Genomic DNA, 20,312 nt, shown 5'->3' on the forward strand with positions numbered 1-20,312 from the left:
GTCCCACACCACATCTCTGCATTTCAATATGCTTTCCTTCCTCTTGTGCCTTGCCTACACTAACATGTGGACTTCAGTTGACTAGGAGTTTTGCTCTATCAGTGGCATAGAATGAAATGAACATATGACACTGATCAAAGTTACTAGTGTCCTTCTCAGGGCGGCTCATTTTCTTCAGCCTTTAGCAGTCCTACACAGCAATGGAGTGTGTGCAGTCTGTCAGCAGGGCTAAAAACAAGAACTAGGCCTGGATTTTTAGAATTTTTCTGAGTATCTATAGTAAACCCATTCATGTCCTATAGGAGAACCAAAATACAACCTGAGAGAAAATGCTAAAAACTAAACTGTTATGAACCTAGAGACCTAACATGCAAGTTAGACCGGAGGACAGAGGTTACAGAATTTAGAAAACCATAATAAAAAGATAACGAGTATTGTTAGCTGTTGTAGCAAAGAAACTTGTTTTACTGTGTTAATGTACATTCAATGGCTGCATTAAAGTAACCTCTCACAGTATTTTTGGGCCAAATCCTACAAACGGATATGCCCGGGTAGCTCCTGTTTAATTCGTTAGATTAAACTCTCTAATTCAGTGTTTCTTACAGTTTTTGAGACCACTGAGCACCAAACAATAACATTTCTATGCAAAACACCTACGAAAATTTTCTTCACAAAGAAATTATCAGACAAAAAAAAAACAAAAAACAAAAACACAGCAACATAAAGCGCAAAAAAAAAAAATGACATAATTTAGGCAGGTATCATGGCAATGAAGAAGTAACACTACATCTGGTTTTAATAACAGAAAATATAGACCATCAGTGTATGATATAAAAAAAAGTGTCAGATGCTCACAGCACACCTGCGAGCTGTTCACAGAACACTAGTATTCCACAGAACATAGTGTCAGAAACACGGTTCTAGTTGATAATAGGAAAAGACTCCCATTAAATTCCATGAGACCAATGTGGAAAACTGATGGCACAGACCTTGGTCCCAGTTCTGCCTGCTTTGCATTGCTGAAGTTGTGTCAAGTAGACAGGAAGCTGTCTTATAGGAGCAGTCAAGGATTCCCTCTGACGTAAGAATTCTCAGGAGGTTCAAAGCCAGTCTAATTGGTTCTGTCCACACAGGACTATTGTAGGGCAGAGTACTGGCGAGGCAGTGTGCCGTGAGCAGGAGGGACAGAGGCAAAGTGCCCATTACTCCATCAGATTGTTAGTGGATGTACATCACACCAAGAGCTGTCTGAGCTCCTGGTTAGCCTGGGGTCAGGAGAGTGGAAATGTGGCAGAGAACAAACTGCACCGAGTGGAACCTCAAGTGAGCACTGAGCTCAGAGTCTGGCCTTCGTGGTTTTGTGTGTCACTTTCCTAAGGCAAGAAGGTTTCTGAGCTAAGGCTGTAACTGACCCATTAACGAAGGGTTAAATATATAAACAAAATGTGTTTAGCATTTTTAAATGGGAATATTAACCTGTAATCTAAGGCTTAGCGTGTGTGGTGTTTATACAGCATCCAATTTATTCCACACAGATTTTAGTGCATGATATAAACTAACGGGAGACAGCTGAAAATTCCATCCCAAAGACTAATGCATGCTAATGAACCCTTTTCTACTTACCTTCCTCACGTTATAAAAGTCTCGATGGGGATTGCTCTTCAGTTCCTTAAATTCAGACATTTCATTTAGCATCTCGTGTAAACTGAATTTAGATTCTAAAAAGTTAAGTCGTCTGTGGCAATATGTTTTTCTGCAGAAGAGAGACGATGCTTTAATTATGATCCAACTACTCATATTTTAAATTTTTATGACTGTACATTAAATGAAGCTGTCATTAGATTTATCCCTATTTTAATAAGTCCCAGACCTGTGATTTATCAAAGAGCTATGGAGGAAAAGGCTAAGTATTACTATAAATCTTGACTTTTGTGATTACGAATTATGCCCTAAATTTTATTTGCTACCAAATATGAACCAAGTTAAAAAAATACTAACAGAATTTGCTGGGAAGCGTTTTTCATATAGCAAAGAGAATTACAAGGGATAATGCAGAAATACATCTGGCCATGATTTACCCCTTATTTGCATGTTCTGTTTTTCACTCATAACATTTTGCCTCAGTGCAGTACCTCTATGGAATTTCCAGTTCTTTCAGTTTTGCTACATGATTGGGGAAAAAAGTAGAGGCTACATCTACACAAGAAGGTTTTGTCGACAAAATCAGGGCATCTATACACTACCACCAGAAGAACCAAAGCTCTGTTCTTCTTCCTTGGCAGGCCTGAAGTAGGCTAGACCCTCTCCTCTTATCTACCCTCTCCACAGCTCACATTTCCTGCCAGTGAGTGGAGCAGGGCCAATTGGGTCCACAAAGCCTTTCTTAGGCCTTTCCTAACAGGGAAGGAGCCTGTCAGTTCCCTCAAAATTCTCACAGTCAGGGTGGGGGGGTCTCCACCCCATGACATTTCTTCTGTGTTATTCTTCTCACATTCTGTTCTCAGTGGAACACAAATCTAAGGCTGCGTCTACACTACCTCCCTGCTTCAAAGGGAGGATGGTAAGTAGGGTGCTGGGAGTTTATTAATGACGTGCTGTGGTACATATACAGCACTTCATTAAGCAAGTTCCCCCCGCGGCAACTTCAAAGTTTTAAACTTTGGAGTGCTAGCTTGCGTCTAGCTGCGGCTCACCCACCGGTACTTTGAAATTTGAGGAGTAAAGGGACTTTGAAGTACCCCTGGCACTTCAAAGTACTGGTGGGTGAGCCACAGCTAGACGCGAGCCAGCACTCTGAAGTTTAAAACTTCGAAGTTGCCGCCGGGGGGAGGGGGATGGGATTTGCTTAATGAAGCGCTGCATATGCAGCACAGCACTCCATTAATAAACTCCCAACACCCTACTTGCTATCCTCCCTTCGAAGTAGGGAGGTAGTGTAGACACAGCCTAAGTGTTGTAAGCAGTGAATCCATGATGTCTGAATGAATTCAATACTAAGCAGAACAAATTTGCCCGCTCTCAGGGGCTTGTGATAGCAGGAATGTAAGGTGACGTAGCAAGAGCTAAAGAACAGGCTTAGCCCACTGGAGTTGTCATCCTGCAAAGCCCAACCTGGAATGCATATAAGTGACAGCGAGGCAGAAGCCTGGAGTGCAGATATAGTTTGGTGTGGTTAGGCAAAGGCACAGTTTATGCTGATAAATTACTAAAAAGACTTCCTTGTTGTTGGTTTCTGATCAGTCTGGGCTGGGTGTCAGCTTGGGAAAGGTTAGTCTAAAGAAATGTAAAAGCCCTGGATAGCTCATTCCTGATTTCAGTCAGGTAAATGAGGTTTTCAGCGTACTCTAGAAGTCTGAAGTCTGTAGCTGTGTCTCCACATGCAAGAAACTTTGAAATATTTGGCCCTCTTTTGAAAGAACATGAGGAGCATCTACACAAGAAACACATTCTTTCAAAAGGAAATCGAAGGAACATGGTGAAGATATCGAAATCCTAACTCCCATCCCATATCAGGAAGAGCATGCCCTTTCGAAATACTATTTTGAAAAAGTACACATGTAGACACTCCACAGCCCGCTCATTCGAAAGAGGAGTCGGCCGTGGCGCCAGCTAGCTGCAGCATGGGGACGCTCTAGCCTGCAAGAGCAGGGCTCTATGATCCCTGTGTCCAGCTGCCCTTAAAGTAACATGGACCCAGAAACCCCGTGGCAGGAAGCTGAGAGCATGCTAGCAGCACAGTCACAACCTGACTGCAGCGTGCCCTCCTACTTACCCACAATCATCAAAAACCAAGCAATGGCCTGCAGCCACCTGCCCCCAGAGCCCCAGGGCCCCCCTCAGAGCTCTCATAGGCATCACAGGGGCCTAGGACAGAGAGCAGAAAAAGGCCCCCTCCTGGATGGAGTGGGAGCTGACAGACCTTCTTGGCCTCTGGAAGGAGAGGAGCTCCTCAGGGAGATGGAAGTCAAGAGGCACAATGTCACTGCCTTCGCCCACCTGGCACAGGGCCTCTTCACCCATGGGCACCTGGAGCTCACTGCAGACCAGGTCTGCAGTAAAGTAAAGGAGCTACGGCAGGGCTACGCCTGTGCCTGGGACAAGGAAAGCCACTCCAGGGCTGCTCCGTTTGCCTGCCCCTTCTTCAGCTCCCCACCACCAGCTGTCCTCTACACCTCCGTGGAGGGGCAGCCCAGACCGGGGAGCCAGGAACCAGATGTGACCACAGACTGGTTGAGGAAGGAGGGAGACCCGACCATCCACATCCCCTCCCACTCATCCAGCCAGGTGATCACGAGCTGGGCACTGCAAGACATCATCAAGGGACCCTCAGGTATGTACATGACGGGGCATGCACCCTGGCCTGCAGGGCGGGGGTGACACATCTGCCAGCTGACCATGCATAGGACCAGTGGTCCCAGGCCACACACTTCTTGGCCTGGTGTAGATCAGTGCACCCCATGACGGCTGCCAGCAAAAGCCAACATCTGCCATCAGTGGACAGCGCCGTGAGCCGCGTGTATGACAATGGGTAGTTGGGGCTGGACTGCACCCAGGGACCATTCCACATGGGCCGGGAACCCCCACCTGCTTGAGATGCCCCTGGCTGCCATGCCATCGGATACGACACGTAGCCCCCGGGGGGGGATGGTAACCCAAGGAGGAGGGAAGCTGCCCCACAGTCAAAGCCCTAAGGGCAATAATACGGTACCTACACGCTCCCCTTCTCTCCATACAGCCGCACATCCGAGGGCTGGGAGAGCTCTGCAGCCTCCATCGTCCCAGAGGCCCCCCCGGCGGAGCTGGAGAGCACCCAGATACCCACCCACACAGCACACCATCAGCTCCGCAGCCAGAGAGCCCCTCAGTGGGCAGAGGAGGACCTGGCCAGCCACAGCCAGGCCAAAGTAGCTGAGCGGCACCTACGCCTTGCTGAGGCCGATGTAGTGGCAGAGTGCAGCCTGGGACAGACTCCTGGACAATCTGGAAAACACTGGGGGCATCTTGCAGGAGCACATGGCCAGTGTGGCCCACCTCCTTGCCCCTCCAACATTCCTGTCACTGCTGCCCTGCAGCTAAGCCCCCTGCTGAGCCCCTCCCATAGCCATACCTGCCAGTGCTCCCAGCCCAATCCCCACCCTGGTGAAGACCCTGGACCCGGGTGGCGCAGGGGATCCCGGGGCCAACAGGGCTCATGGCCTTCCACTCCTGCCCTGGACTGATCCCTCCTACCTCCCCTCCAGGTTAAGAGCCCTCCCACCTCCTCCGTACATGAGTGGGGGTCACTGGAGCCCATCAGCAAAGTTTCATCAGACCGCTTCCCTGATTCAGAGGCCATACTGGTGGGTCTTGCAAATGGGAGCAGTGCCAGGCTGCTTGTACCTGGGACAGGCCTGGTGCTGCTGCCCACCAGACATAGGCATCCCCCTTGTCCTATACAGTATTGTGGAGGGCGCAGCAAGCACCCGCCACCTGGGGCCCATTCACCACCCTGACCTCCAGCCATGATAGGAGGTACAGCCACTGCCCCTTAAGGCGCCCAAGGGCCTGCTCAACAACATGCAGGCCTGGTTGAGGTGGACATTGACTGTCTCGTGGGTTGGTCAAGGTGGTGTATTAGCCAAGACTGCAAGGGGTAGGCAGCATCTGCCACCATGCAGAGCAACACTGTGACACCCTCCTCCCCCCACTGACCAGAATCTCCCACTGGGGGACAAAGGTGCCGGCCCCTATACACCAACAGAGGCCAGAGTTCCAGAAAATACAGACATCATGTGTCCAGCTGGCACAGCCCACATAGACATCCATGCACTGGCCCCTAGAGTCCACCAGGGCCTGGAGGACCACCAAATGGTTGCCCTTGCTGTTCACATACTGGTGCTGAGTGCTGGGGTGCGGATGGGGATGTGCATCCCATCCAGGGCACCAAAACAGTTCTGGAAGCCAAGTACAGCGAATCCTGTGACAGCAGCATCTGGATACCCCAGGTGGCTGACCCTGTGCAGCAGCATGGCGTTTACGGCTCAGATGATCTGCACAGGAGGGAGGACATGCACTCCAGTGAGGAGGTGGCAGGGTGTTCCCGACCCCCTACCACCTCCCAGCCCCTCCTGTTCCCCTGCAGCTGAGGGCCTCCTTTGCCCCACACTCCCCCCCCCGCCCTGCCCCATGGAAAACACGTGACTCGAGCCCAACTTACCTCCATGAGTATGGCCACAATGGTGGCCTTGCCCACCCCAAACTGGCATCCCACAGAGTGATAAGAGTCCGGAGTGGCCAGGTTCCAGATGGCTATGGCGACCTGTTTCTCAAGGGAGAGAGTGGGCACATGCAGGTGTCCTTGTGCCTGACTGCAGGGTGAACCAGTGGCAGAGCTTGCGAAAGATCTGCTTGCTCAAGCAGAACTTCTGGATCCATCAGGCATCATCCCACTCCCCCAGCACCAGGCGCTCCCACCAGTTAGTGCTGCTGAGGTGGCTTCAGAGGTGCCAGGGCACCTGGAGGGGCAGGGACTGGCGAGGTCCTGGGCAGGAGGGCACCACAGCCCCAGGAGGGCTGCTCAGCCCCTCAAGTAGATGGGGGGCGGCCGCAATGATTGTGCACAGCAGTGCCAGCACAGTCTCCAAGAGCAATGTGTCCTCAGCCAGGAGCAGCAGCTGGGACTCCATGCTGGTGCACGCTGAGCTCTGCTTGGCTGGAGGCAACTGGGCAGCACTCAGCTTGTGCAGGCTGGGGGTATTGAGGGGGGGCCTTCTAAGGCAGCAGTTGGCTGAAGCCCTGGAAGGGCTTATCAACCATGCGACCCCATCCGTGGCATTTCTGGCCCCCTTCTTTCGAAAGGGTTCCTGGAGCCACATAGACACTACCTTTCAAAAGAATGCAGCGGTCCTGCAAAAGGGTGGATTGACGGTTTGATTTGCTTCTTATGTGTGGTCACTAGCTTTCGAAAGCCGCTCTTTCGAATGCCCTCTTTCAATTCTTTCCCTTTCGAAAGGGTGCTTACATGTAGACACAGCTTATGTCTCTCTCTTTGGCTTGCTTAAAGTGACATGTGCCCTACCAGTGGAGAGGGTTTAGAACTAGGCTTATTTTAACTTTTTCTACTTCATGAATGCCTTGGACTCTCTCTCAAAGAGACACTAAACTAGCTTGTCACTTGTGAAGGATTTGACCTCCTTTAGTAGTAGTAGTAGGCATCCTTCAGTCTACGTAGACTATGGATCATGATGGAGTACCTCTCCAGGCACGAGCCTGGGCAATTTTTTTTTTTTGGGACCCTGGGCTGCCCAGATGCCAGTGTCCCCCTCTCGGCTTTACTGGTATAGTCCAAAGGAGAGGATAACCTCTAAGTCTGGTACCAGCTCAGCTGCAGGAGTTGCCAGGTCAATGCCAGAAGTTGGCACAAAACCGCCTTAGGACTCCCCTACGGATTTTCTGTCAGGGTTTGCTCCCTTAGCCTTGCTCCTTCCCAGGATAACCCACAAGGCAGTGGGGCAACCTAAAGCAGTACTGTCACTATATGATACTATTTCTCCTATATAAATTAGGAGTCATGAACTTTTAAGAAAAAAAAAAGAATTTTAGTGCCTGTGTAATGGACCAGCTTGATATTGTTGAGACTGCAGTCCCCCATTTATCCACAGAACACATACAGCGTATGGACAGGCAGCACAACCCTCTGTTAATTCTAAAATGGAAAGCCTACCCCCAGAGGGAAGAAAAGAGTTCAGGTTCTTTAGTCTCCCACTCAAGTAGCCAATCAATGCTAAAAGTTGAGTTCACTATCAACAATAGCCACACTAGTAGTGACCCTGGAACCATTTTCAATTATGATCCTCTGAGCTAGCCAAGTCCCATGCAAAGTTTAATTGCCAATGCTTAAGCTGGTCGCAGCACAGATGACACAGCTAGGCTTTACAAACTTCTGAAATGCCTAGGCAATATATGTAATAAATATAGTCTACATACTTCCTGAAAACCAGAGCACCACTGAATCCGGACATGAAATGTATTGTCTGGTGCCATAGGCCATTTGTTTTTGTCTTCAGGGTTTTTTAAGAAATCTTGTTATTTTCATTCCCACTAGTAAGTCTTGGAAGATTGTTAGCATACCGAGTCCCAAACATGAATATTTTTGGACCTACCACAAAATAAGTAACAGCATTCCCGCAAATGCTATACTGTTTATAATCTTGAGGCGGGGGGGTGTGGGAAAATGAAGGAAAAAAGACTTGTCTAGCTGAGGATCAGATCAAAATAGCCTGAAGTTATTTTGATCCAACAGAAACAGAGAGGTAGCCATCTTAGTCTGTATACTAACAAAACAAAACAGCCGTCATGTAGCACTCCAAAGACCAACAAAACAACCCACTAGGTGATGAGCTCCTGGGGGACAGACCCACCTGCTTTAAAGGGAGAGGATCTAGGGTATGCAATGGTTGTGAAGAAGGCAAACAGCTTGATAGGATAACCTCAACATCTGCTTTGTCTCACGGTCCAAGTCTGGGACTCCAGGAACCAGTATTCACTGTTATGCCCCACTTTTCTTAATACTGAAGCATGGTGAGGCTAATGTTAGTCATCCTGCTGCCAGACTGAAGATTTAACTGCTGCAATCTTTTTTTTTTCTTTTTTTTCTACAGTTAATGAACAAATCTTCATTATTTAACAAGTAAGTTTATCTAATTTTACAGTAGTGGAGACATGAGATTTCTGGTCTCCATCTTCCAAAAGGTCTAGGTCAGATTTGGCCTGAAATGTTCATCCTTCTCCATGCCTAGCACCAAGAGGCTAAAAATACACCTTTAGAATTTAGATGTACACTGCTTTCTCTTTTTAGGTTTCTCTTCTTCATTGTAAAACATTAACATTTCACTGTATTTCTCACCCATGGATGGAAAGATACTCAGTGGATATAAAGCAACTGTTCTGGACATGAGCTGACAAACTGTATTACCAGCTTCTTGGAAAAGCCTGGTAGTAAACATACGTACGTTGGACCATCTGCAATGAGAGCAAGAACATGGCTGAGGTCAACCGTATAGGTCTCCAGATCAGGATATGGCAGACTGCGGGGCTTATTATGTTCCATCATTTCCTTGTTGCTGTAAACAAAGGGAATGCCTCCTTGCATTCTGACAAGATAATTCAAATTGCCTGGAGCATTGTCAAGATTGCAAGGATCCTCTAGTTTTCCTGGGGGTGGATGGAAATCTGTAAAACAAACTTGGTGTCAGAACTATGTCAGAGAAGTAATCCATTTTGAAAGGCAAAATAGTTACAGAAAGAAATTAGTATTTTAGTTTCTGCTCTATAAAGAAAGATTGATTTGGAATCAATTTGTTAATTCATTACAAGCATGTTGCTAGTTGTTCTAAAGTACTGCTCAGCTTTGCTCTGACCAGCTTCATTAAAATTAACTACAGGTTTTTTTTTATTTTATTTATTTTTTTTGTAAATAGGTCCCTACCAAATTCACAGTCCACTTCGTTAAATTTCACAGTCATAGAATTTTAAGTCTGAAATTTCATGGATTCAGGTACTTAAATCTGAAATTTCACAATGTTGCGTCCACTGGAGTCCCACCCCAAAAATGTTTGTGGGAAGGGTTCTCAACACTACTGTCGGGGAGGGGTATTGCATCCATTACTTCTGCATTCCTGTTGGCACCAGCTCTGCCTTCAGAGCTGGGCGGCCATAGAGTGGCAGCCGCTAACTGGGCACACGGCTCTGAAGGCAGCAGCACTCTCCCCAGCAGCACAGAAGTCATGTAACAATACCATTCCATGCTACTTTGATGTCTGTGCTGTTGCTGGAGGTGAGGCTGCCTCCAGAGCTGGTCTCCTAGGCAGCAGCTGCAGAGCTTCCTGACATCAGGAATGATAACCAACAGTGGGTCTGACCTGGGTCCTAGACTAGCCTGGGCTAGGGAAGGGGCAGTCACATCCCTCCTCAGGCACACACACATAAAGCTAGCCCTACCCCAAAAAGTGACAACCTTCCCATACCATGCCACTACCATCTCCACCCTGCTCCAGGGAGTGGCACTGCCTTCAGAGCTGGGCACCCATACAGAAGGGGCAGGACAAGGGTGGAAGGGGCAGGGCTTGGGGCAGTCAGCCCTTCCCCACCACATTCCCTCAGAGCTGCATGCAGAGCAGTGGCACAGTGCTGTTGCAGAATTTCAAACAGGCCCAGAACTTCGGCCACTGCCAAGGCGTCCCCCTCCTCAGCCCACCTCCATCGGCAGGCCCAAATGCAGAAGTATGGGTGACTCCCTTACGATAGTCAGATTTCACATTTTGTGATATGTTTTTTTGTGGCCATGAATTTGGTAAGCCCCTTATTATAAGCTATTAAAGTTTCTCTCCGAGTTCCAGTATACTATTTTAAGTCCTCTGATCCCATATACAATTGGACTTGAAATGCTATGCATTATCACCACCATATTATAGCTCAAGGTATACCTAGTTCAGTACAACTTCAGAAAAAGATTGGGAAGGAAACTGCAGTTGAGATCTTTGAGTACTGACTCCCGTTCCACGACTACTAGTCCACTTTCACCTTCTTGTTACAGAGGTTCTGGACATGCTTCACCAGCCAATCAACAGTTCCCATACCTATACACCAATCAGAAAGGAATAGGATACTTGCACCTTCCACACGATGTCATGCAGTGAGATAAGTGTGTAGGGGCCATAAACTTTCACCCTGGAATGAATATGCTCCATACTTGGTAAAACGAGGCAATAACCAAGATCCAAAATGCTTCCTAAACTTTACAGCATAGACCAAATGTATTCCACATATTCAAACAAAACTGCTTTTATTTTGCTAAAACAATCCTTATTTTCAGCTTTCTCTGCTTTTGGTAAGAACCAGGAGATGCAGAAATCATAAGTTTTCCTTTTCATTACTCCAGTTATTCCAGTATAACTAGAATCAGGAATCACCAAAAATTTAGTGAGAAGACCTGATTTAATGAGATTTTTAGTCCCATTTTACAATTCCTCAAGGTTTGAATAATGTGGAGACAAGTCAGCTAAACTAACCCATGGGTGCTTATCTAAAGTGAACTTCACAAGCCTTTGCCCATCACTAATTAATGATCAGATCACACCCTCTCTAAGGCTGTGTCTACACGAAGCTTAACCTCAAAATAAGCTACACAATTTGTGCTATGCACCTCAAAGCATGAGGAGTACAGAGATGCCTCAAAATAATGCACCCATTATCACAAAAACTGTTTTGAGACAACGGGGGCATTTCTTAGACATGGGCAGCAATTTTGGGATACTGCCGTATTGTATTGTATTGTATTGCAGCCTCAGCTCTACCTAACTAGATCACTTAAACTATGCCTGGACTTACTACTAAATAGTCTGAATGATAACAAGATCATTCAGTCAGTCTTTGCTTAACAGACTAGGTAAGAAGGGAAGTTACCCCATCCTTGCTATTCCTTTTTGAAGCTACAGCACCTCAAGATACGTGTTCTGAATTGATCCAGGAGGGTCACAACAGTAAATCGGTATTCAAATTCACAACCACCCAGATACAACTTAGACACACACCTTTATTTTAATGACACACTGACAACTTCAAACGCAACCTTAAAGTCATCTTATTGCTTAATTTCTAATATCTTTGAAATAACAATGGGAAACTTGTTTTCCAATAAGATTTCTGTCTCGCATCTTGATAACCATGATGTCTCACCAACTAGCCTAGAAATTCTCATAAATATCATCTACCTTCTCTGACAGTTTGAGCATGTTTCTACTCTTCCCAGAAAACCTCCTACTTGAGAACACGTAAACTTCCTCTTCCTTACCACAGCAGAGAGAACCATTTAAATAACATCTCTTTCCAGCCCAGTTCACGGCTGAGGATGTGGCTATGCCGACATAGAAACTAAGTCTCATATATTTAAGTCTGTTTACACTCTTATATTTCCAGGGTTGTAAAATAAATATGTGGCCCCTAAAATCAGTTTTGGCAGTTCCAAAGGACTGGTCTCCTTCTTCACAACCCTATAACAAATTAGCTACACGTTTTCCCCTCATTACTTGTGTTAAAATGTGATTTAGATTACTTTGTTTCCTGTTTGCTGCAAATACTAACATTAGGGAATTCCAGTTTGTCTTTAGACTTGCCTTTTCCATGCTGACACCAGACCAGACTGATCCAACCACATCCTAGCCTGCCTGAACCTCAGGAAAATTTAATTCAGAATTAACTTCGGTCTCTATCAGGTGTTTGTGAACTCAGACTGGAAAATAAATTTTAGAATGTAGTCTTTTTACACTAAATAGAAACAACCACAGAAATCAGATGATATTGTCTACAGTATGCTGGTGCTTTTGTTTCATAGAATCAAAGAACACTAGAACTGGAAGGGACCTTGAGAAGTTCAGTCCCCTGCTCTCTCAGCCGGACCAAGCACTGTCTAAACCATCCCTGATAGATGTCTATCTAACCTGCTCTTAAGTATCTCCAGTGATGGAGATTCCACAACCTCCCTAGGTAATTTATTCCAGTGTTTAACCACCCTGACAGTTAGGAAGTTTTTCCTAATACCTGACCTAAACCTCCCTTGCTGCAGTTTAAGCCCATTGCTCCTTATCCTATCCTTGGAGGCCAAGGAGAACAATTTTTCTCCCTCCTCTTTGTAATCCTCTTTAAGGTACTTGAAAACTGCTATCATGTCCCCTCTAAGTCTTCTCTTTTCTGAACTAAACAAGGCCAGTTCTTTCAGTCTTCCCTCACAGCTCATGTTCTCTAGACTTTTAATCATTCTTGTTGCTCTTCTCTGGACCTTCTCCAATTTCTCCACAACTTTCTTGAAATGCGGTGCCCGGAACTGGACACAATACTCCAATTGAGATCTAATCAACACTGAGTAGAGCAGAAGAATGACTTTTCATGTCTTACTCGCAACACTCCTGTTAATGCATCCCAGAATCTTCTTTGCTTTTTTTGCAACAGCATCATCTTGTTAACTCATATTTAGCTTGTGGCCCATTATGACACCTAAATCCCTTTCTGCAGTCCTCCTTCCGAGACAGTTGTTTCCCATTCTATATGTATGAAACTGATTGTTCCTTCTTAAGTGGAGTACTTTGCATTTGTCCTTATTAAATTTCATCCTGTTTACCTCAGACCGTTTCTCCGGTTTGTCCAGATCATTTTGAATTATGACCATAACCACCAAAGTAGTTGCAACCCCTCCCAGCTTGGTATCGTCTACAAACTTAATAAGCATACTCTATATGCCAATATCTAAATTGTTGATAAAATATTGAATAGAACTGGTCCCAGAACAGATCATTGTGGAACCCCACTTGTTATGCCCTCCCAGCATGACTGCGAACCATTAATAACTACTCTCTGAGAATGGTTATCCCACCAGTTATGCACCAACACTACAGTGGCCCCATCTAAGTTATATTTGTTTAGTTTATTGATAAAAAAATCATGTGAGACCATGTCAAATGCCTTATTAAAGTCTAGGGCTGCTTCTGCACTCACCCGCTCCTGTCAGAGGGGGCGTGGTAATGAGGCAATTTGAAGCAGGCTAAAGAGGCGTCAACATGCATATTCAGTACCTCATTAGCATAATGGCAGCCACGCAAATTTCAAAGTGCAGACTTCGAATTGCAGATTGACAGTGTAGATGGGGGCAGCTTCAAAATAAGTGCTCCACTTCGACATTCCCTTACTCCCATCAAACTAGATCGGAGTTAAGGGAATGTCAAAGTAGGGTGCTTATTTCGAAGCCGCCCCCTTCTTCACTCTCAATCTGCAATTTGAAGTCTGCACTTTGAAATTCACATGGCCGCCATTATATTAATGAAGTGCTGAATATGCAGACTAGCGCCTCATTAGCCTGCTTTGAATTGCCTCATTAATATGTCCCCTCCAATGGGAGAGAGCAAGTGGAGAAGCTGCCTAGTTATACCACATCCATGGCTTTTCCCTTATCCACAAGACTTATTATCCTGTGGAAAAAAGCTGTCAAACTGGTCTGGCAAGATTTGTTCTTTACAAATCCATGCCGGCTGTTACCTATCACCTTATTTTCTTCCAGATGTTTGCCAATGAATTCCTTAATTATTTGCTCCATTACCTTTCCTGGCACAGAAGTTAAACTGACTGGTCTGTCTTTTCCTGGACACTATGTTTGCCCTTTTCCAGTTTTCTGGACTCTCTCTCGACTTCTACAACTTTTCAAAGATGATAGCTAAAGATTCATAAATCTCCTCTAACAGCTCCTTAAATAGTCTAGGATGCATTTCTTCAGGCCCTGGTGACTTGCAGATATGTAACTTTTCTAAGTAATATTTAACTTGTTTTTTTTTTTTTTTTAATTTTATCCTCTAAATCTAACCCCTTCTCACTAGCACACATTATGTTAGGCATTTCTGCATTGGCCTTCTTGGTAAAGACCGAAGCAAAGAAGTCACTAAGCACCTCAACCATTTCCAAGTTTCCTGCTATTGTTTCTCCCTCCTCACTCACTAGTGGGCCTACCCTGTCCTTGGTCTTCCTCTTGCTTCTAATATGTTTACAGCATGACTTCTTGTTAGCTTTTATGTCTCTAGCTAGTTTGAGCTCGTTTTGTGCCTTGGCCTTTCTAATCTTGCCCCTACATACATGTAGTGTTTGCTTATATTCATCTTTTGTAATTTCTCCAAATTTCTGCTTTTTTGTATGACTCCTTTTTGATTTTGAGATTATGCCAGATCCCCTGGCTAAGCCCAGGTGGTCTTTTACCATACTTTCTATCTTTCCTATGCAGCAATATAGCGTGCTTTTGGGCCCTTAAAAATATCCCTTTGAAAAACTGCCAACTCTCTTCAGTTGTTTTTTCTCTTAGTCTTGCTTCCATGGGATCTTACCTACCAGCTCTCTGAGGTTAGCAAAATTTGCTTTCGTGAAATACATTGTCTCTATTTTGCTGTTTTCCCTTTCACTATTTCTTAAAATCACGAACTCTGTGATGACATGGTCACATTCTCCCAAGCTACTTTCTACTTTCAAATTCTCAACCAGTTCCTCCCTATTTGTTAAAATCAAATCTAAAACTGCTTCCCCCCAGTAACTTTTTCCACTCTCTGAAATAAAATATTGCCATCCATGCAGTCCAACAACTTTCTGGATAGTCTGTGCCTCGCTGGATAGCCTGTGCCAACATATGTCATGATGGTTGAAGTCCCCCATCATCACCAAATTCTGCACTTTGGATGATTTTGTTAGTTGTTTAGAAAAAGCCTCATCCACCTTTTCTACCTGGCTAGGTGGTCTGTAGTAGACCCCTAGCATGACATCACCCTTGTTATTTACCCCTTTTAACCTAGTCCAGAGACTGTCAATGCGTCTGCCTCCTGCATCCATCTCCACCTCAGTCCAGGTGTGCACATTTTTAATATATAAGGCAACACCTCCTCCCTTTGACCCTGCCTATCCTTCCTGAGTAAGTTGTACTCTTCTATACCAATATTCCAACCATGTGTACTATCCCCCCAAGTCTCTGTAATACCAATTATGTCACAGTTATATTTATTTATTAGGACTTCAAGTTCTTCCTGCTTATTACCTGTACTTCTTGCATTTGTATACATGCATATAAAATACTGATTTGCTTTTGCCTCCCAGTTAGTCCCTCTTTTTTCTCTGCTATTATACCCCATGATCCCTCCATTTCCAACCCAACTCCCAGATCTCCAGGTTTTTTACTTATTTGTGTGCTTTGGAACCTAGTTTAAAGTCCTCCTCTCTAAGTTAGTCAGTCTCAATGCAAATACATCCTTCCCATTCCTCGACAGGTGAACCCCATCCCCACTTAGCAGTCCTTCATGGAACAGCATCCTGGAATCGAGGAAGCCGAAGTGCTCCTGGCGACATCATCCTCGCAGCCAGCCATTCACCTCCAGGATACACCTGTCTCTGCCTGGGCCCCTGCCCTGGATAGGAAAGATTGAGGAGAATACTACCTGCACCCCCAAATCCTTCACCTGTACTCCCAGAACCCTCTAGTCACACTTGATCTGCTCAAGGTTACACCTTGCTGTACATTCGTGCCCACATGGATGAGCAGCATGGGGTAGTAGTCAGTAGGCTGGATAATCCTCGACAACACCTCTGCAATGTCTCGGATACTGGCTCCTGGCAGGTGGCACATCTTCTGGGATGACGTCAAGGTGACAGATGGGTGCTTCCGTACCCCTCAGAAGAGAGTCTCCAACAACCACTACCCTGCTTTTCTTCCTGGTAGTGGTGGCACCAGACCTCCCAGCCTTGGGGGCAACAGGGTTCTCTGCTCTTGCTCTAGGGGGTGATTCCTGAACTCCTGCATCTCCCATATCCCATGTTTGTTTTGTTGTTGTTTTTTAAAAAGGGAAACCTATCATACCTGGACATACTTCATCTTGCATCTTCCACTTTTCATCTTGCATAGTGCACAAATATCGTGCTGTTGTTCTTGGAAAGCGATGGTAAGCAAGGCGTGAATACTTCTCTCGAATTAGCAGAGCTTTCACCAGGCCCTTCGCAGCCTGTTCATAGTCATCAACTGTAACCTGAAAAGAGGGACTGTACAACTACCAATGGAGCAGCTATAAGTCAGTTTTTGTCACCCATTTGAAACCAATTAGGAAATAATAAAATCTTTCTTTCCGGAAGTGTAAGATTTGTAGGATATGGATCCACAAATTGACTTGGACATTGCAATGCTCAGCATTGTTGCACATATTTCTAGGTGTCTAGGAAATCACAGGAACAATATTTTGATACATAAAGCTGAGTTAGTTGCCTAGGTTCCCCAGACAATGAATTGGAAGAAATAGGAGCCATAACATGTGATTCGTAAAAGATAGCATGTGATGCAGGAAACTAAGTTAGCCAATGGGCAGTGCCTACAAGAGGAATGTATCCTAAATCCAGTCACTGCGATGGAGTTAGAAGCCTAAGTCCAGGCTGCACAGAGGTGTCAAACTCTTCTAGCAATCCATGAATTGGAATCCACCACCTGTAGTCAGATGGCTAAGTCACCTCCTGTGGCAATGAGTTAGGTGTAAATGGGGGAACTCTCTTGCTACTGGGGAGAACTTTCCTGGATTTTACGCTACCCTCATGAAATGGGTTAGTGAAAGGACCTACGTCCCTGCTCCCAATTCCTCTACCAAAAGGCCTCCCTGACCTCGTAGGTACCTTGGCCGCTATCCTGTGTGGCAGAGACCTTGTAATCCCAACATGGCTAGGCCCAGGATTCCTAGGGGTTCAACCCCTCCCCACCATGGCCCCACTAGGGCAGGGACTAGGGTGTCCCCACTCCGGGGTGTTGTCTCTGCACTGCACATTTTCCTGACCCAATGCTCATTGCATACAGGTCAAATGAAACACAATGTAATAAATAGAAATTAATTTTTAATAAAGAAATATGGGAAAAGTTAAAAGAAAACACAGGTCATCTAGCTCCAGGGAGTGGTGGAGTAGGGGCAGAAAAAGGCAGGGCAGAGTGGGGGCTTGGGGAAAGGGCTGAGTTGGGGGGAAGGGTGAGAAGAGGCCGGGCAGGGCCTGAGGTGGGGGGGCATTGCCTTGGGAGAGCCCTGATGCATCCAGCCCCAAGCTGCTCTAGCCCCAGTTCCAGCTCCACTCTCCCAGCCCCTGCTCCACTCTCTACTGCTCCACTGCCAGATCCCAGGTTGCTTACCTGGCCCCTCTGGCTCTGTGGCTGCAACTCTCCTCCCCGCATAGATCCCCTCTCTGTGCTGTGTTTCTGGCTTGCATAGCTCTGCTCCTCAGCTCAACTCAGCTCAGCTCAACTCAGCTCAGCTCAGGCTCCTGCTCTCCTTAGCTTGGCTACCCTCCATTGGACTCAGGTAAGTCCAACTCACATCAAGGATGGGACACACCCACCCACCCACCCACCCGCCCACACACACACACACACACACACACACACACTGGCCTCCTGACCCCCCTCATTAGCCTGCCTGCCCTGTCAATCAGGCTGACCTGAAACCTGGGCCTCTTTTCATTGATCCTAGGGACTGTCAGTCTCAGGGTCCTAATTTCTCATCGACCCCTCCCCTTCTTTCTGCATGGGAACCAGCCAGCCGAAAACCTTCACTGAGTTCTAGTAAGGGACCCACAGTCCCCTTGCATAGGTTCCTGCCCTCACTCCACACAAAACAGGAGAGAGGCTGTTCTGCTGCTTCCCATCTACTAACTTGTAGTCCATTGGTTTGAGCACTCTCACAGGGGACCCCCGTTCAATCACCCTCTCTCTGGCAAAAAGAGAGAAAGGATGTGAACAACCTGGGAGCCTGCTCTAGGCACTGGGCTATGGGATGTTCTGACATAGAGCATCCTACATCTCTCCTTCCGGAACTCTTGCACTGTACAGAAATAAGGAGTGAGTGGAGCACTGGGACTGCACCCCGGGTCTCACACCTCTGCAGTGGATGCCTTAACAACTGGACTACAGTCATTCATTCATTCTCCCTCCCCTTCTCCTCCTATTTATGCATGGTGTACCAATGGAGCCTTAAACTGGGACATAGACACATGTGCCTGAGACTTAAGCTCCAATTCACAAAGGTACTCAAGGACTTTGCCCATGGTTACAGAATAAGTTGGTGAAACAGCCAGAAGTTAAATCAAGACTTAAATCCAATCCGCCACCTTAGCTGCAAGAGCATTCTTCCTCCCATCTCTGTGTAAGGCTGGCAGGTACATGTCCTGGGCATGCAGGACTGACCCTGGGACCTGGGGAGCTAAAGCCATGTGCCTCTTCTGCATGAGCTAAAAGCCAACTGCCTGTTAGCTACAGCAGCAAAGCAGACTTCACTCCTCCTCTCAGATGCACTGGGTACATCTGTGAGCACATATTTAATGCCTTGTTATATTTTACTTTTTTAACCAATTAATATACACAGTAAGAAATAACGTGGGGTAAATTCTCTCATTACACCTGTTTAACCCAACTGCGTAGTAAAGTGTAACAGGAAGGCCATAACATATGATCATTCCCCCACACAAGTTCTCTCCCTTTGTTCCCCCTCCTCCCTGCCTCGCTTCATACACAGAAGACTAACAGAAAACACTGATGCATTTCTTACCCCAGCACAGTAATCCCCACTGATTGTAACTCTCTGAAACTCTGGAACTGTATACGGCACTTGCATTGGCTGAACAGCACCTGGAAGAATGAGAGTTGCAGGAGAAGGAAGTGAACTGATAGGTGGAGTCTTCCACTCTTGGGTTGGAATTTGTAATGACAAGGACTGGGACCGAATCATCTTGAAACTTTTCTTCCTAGGAATTCATGGTATAAAAAGTTGTATATCAGAAACCAGTACATAGAGTAAGGAACTACTACATTCTAAAAGGCTTTATCTGTAGCATGATAAAGACTTCAGATTACTCAACCACTGAGTTTTGATATGTTCAGTCCAGTGACATTTCTGATACTTGTAGCACGCTGCCTGCAATTTATGTACAACACACACAATAGGCCCCCATTATTTAGCAAATAAATAAATACAATTTTCACACCAGCTTTCAGTTACTTTATGTTGCTACACCAGCACTTCTTACAAGTGACAGATTGTTATCACTACAATGAGAGCAAATATGTTCACTATACCTGAGCTTTATGGAGCAGGTGTCGAGAAATTTATGACATTCTTAAAACATTGTTGCACCAGAACTTAATAAATTGGCAGCTAGTAATGTGAGGGGGTGCATTCTCAATAAGGGAAGTGGTTATGTACCACCAAAAATCACAATGGTTTCTGATTCACAGCAGCAGCTGCAGGGTTTAGAAGCATATCAAGTTGAGAGGCATGGTTTCAATTAAAACACAGATGTTTCAAGTGGTTATTGTATACAGCGAAGGCATATTCTGGCCATATTAGGAAAAATGCTTCAGTTGACTGAATATAAAGAGGCCACTCCTATTGAAGTCAATCAGAATTTGGCCCTTTTGCTTCACTGAGAGCAGGAGTGGGCTTGTACTACAAAATCAACCCCCTATTCTAAATGATCCACTTCAATATATCTTACAAGGATTCCAGTACAAAAGTAAAGCTCACCTCCTCAGACAAACTTTTTGCTGAGCCTTTGCTCAAGACAAGTTTAACTGAATGATGGCTGTGTATAATGACTTGATTAGCGATCAGTTTTGCAAGATATATTTGTATACTGCTAAATTAAATTTCCCTTATAAAGCTTACTTGCTATTTATTTTTCTGAACATACGTAAATATACTTCAAATAATGAATTATCTGTAACTTTTGTGCTGTAAACT

At 45.7% G+C, this 20,312-nt stretch overlaps 1 protein-coding gene across 11 annotated transcripts in view; it reads right to left on the reverse strand.

The window, feature by feature from the left end:
- AMPD3 (adenosine monophosphate deaminase 3) overlaps nucleotides 1-20,312 on the reverse strand; it is an 83,319-nt gene that overhangs the window by 35,546 nt on the left and 27,461 nt on the right. For 7 of the 11 annotated variants that reach the window (XM_074997404.1, XM_074997403.1, XM_074997397.1 and 4 more), the window contains exons 3-6: nucleotides 19,122-19,317; nucleotides 16,412-16,577; nucleotides 8,991-9,210; nucleotides 1,624-1,753 (exon numbers count right to left, since the gene is read on the reverse strand). In XM_074997404.1, coding sequence (XP_074853505.1) covers nucleotides 1,624-1,753; nucleotides 8,991-9,210; nucleotides 16,412-16,577; nucleotides 19,122-19,317 — 712 coding nt within the window. The remainder of the gene's footprint in view (nucleotides 1-1,623; nucleotides 1,754-8,990; nucleotides 9,211-16,411; nucleotides 16,578-19,121; nucleotides 19,318-20,312) is intronic. The other 4 variants (XM_074997407.1, XM_074997408.1, XM_074997406.1 and 1 more) reach the window with 1 other exon arrangement.

Source organism: Carettochelys insculpta, chromosome 6 (genome assembly GCF_033958435.1).
Source record: "Carettochelys insculpta isolate YL-2023 chromosome 6, ASM3395843v1, whole genome shotgun sequence".
In the NCBI taxonomy this organism is placed as follows: Eukaryota; Metazoa; Chordata; order Testudines; family Carettochelyidae; genus Carettochelys; species Carettochelys insculpta.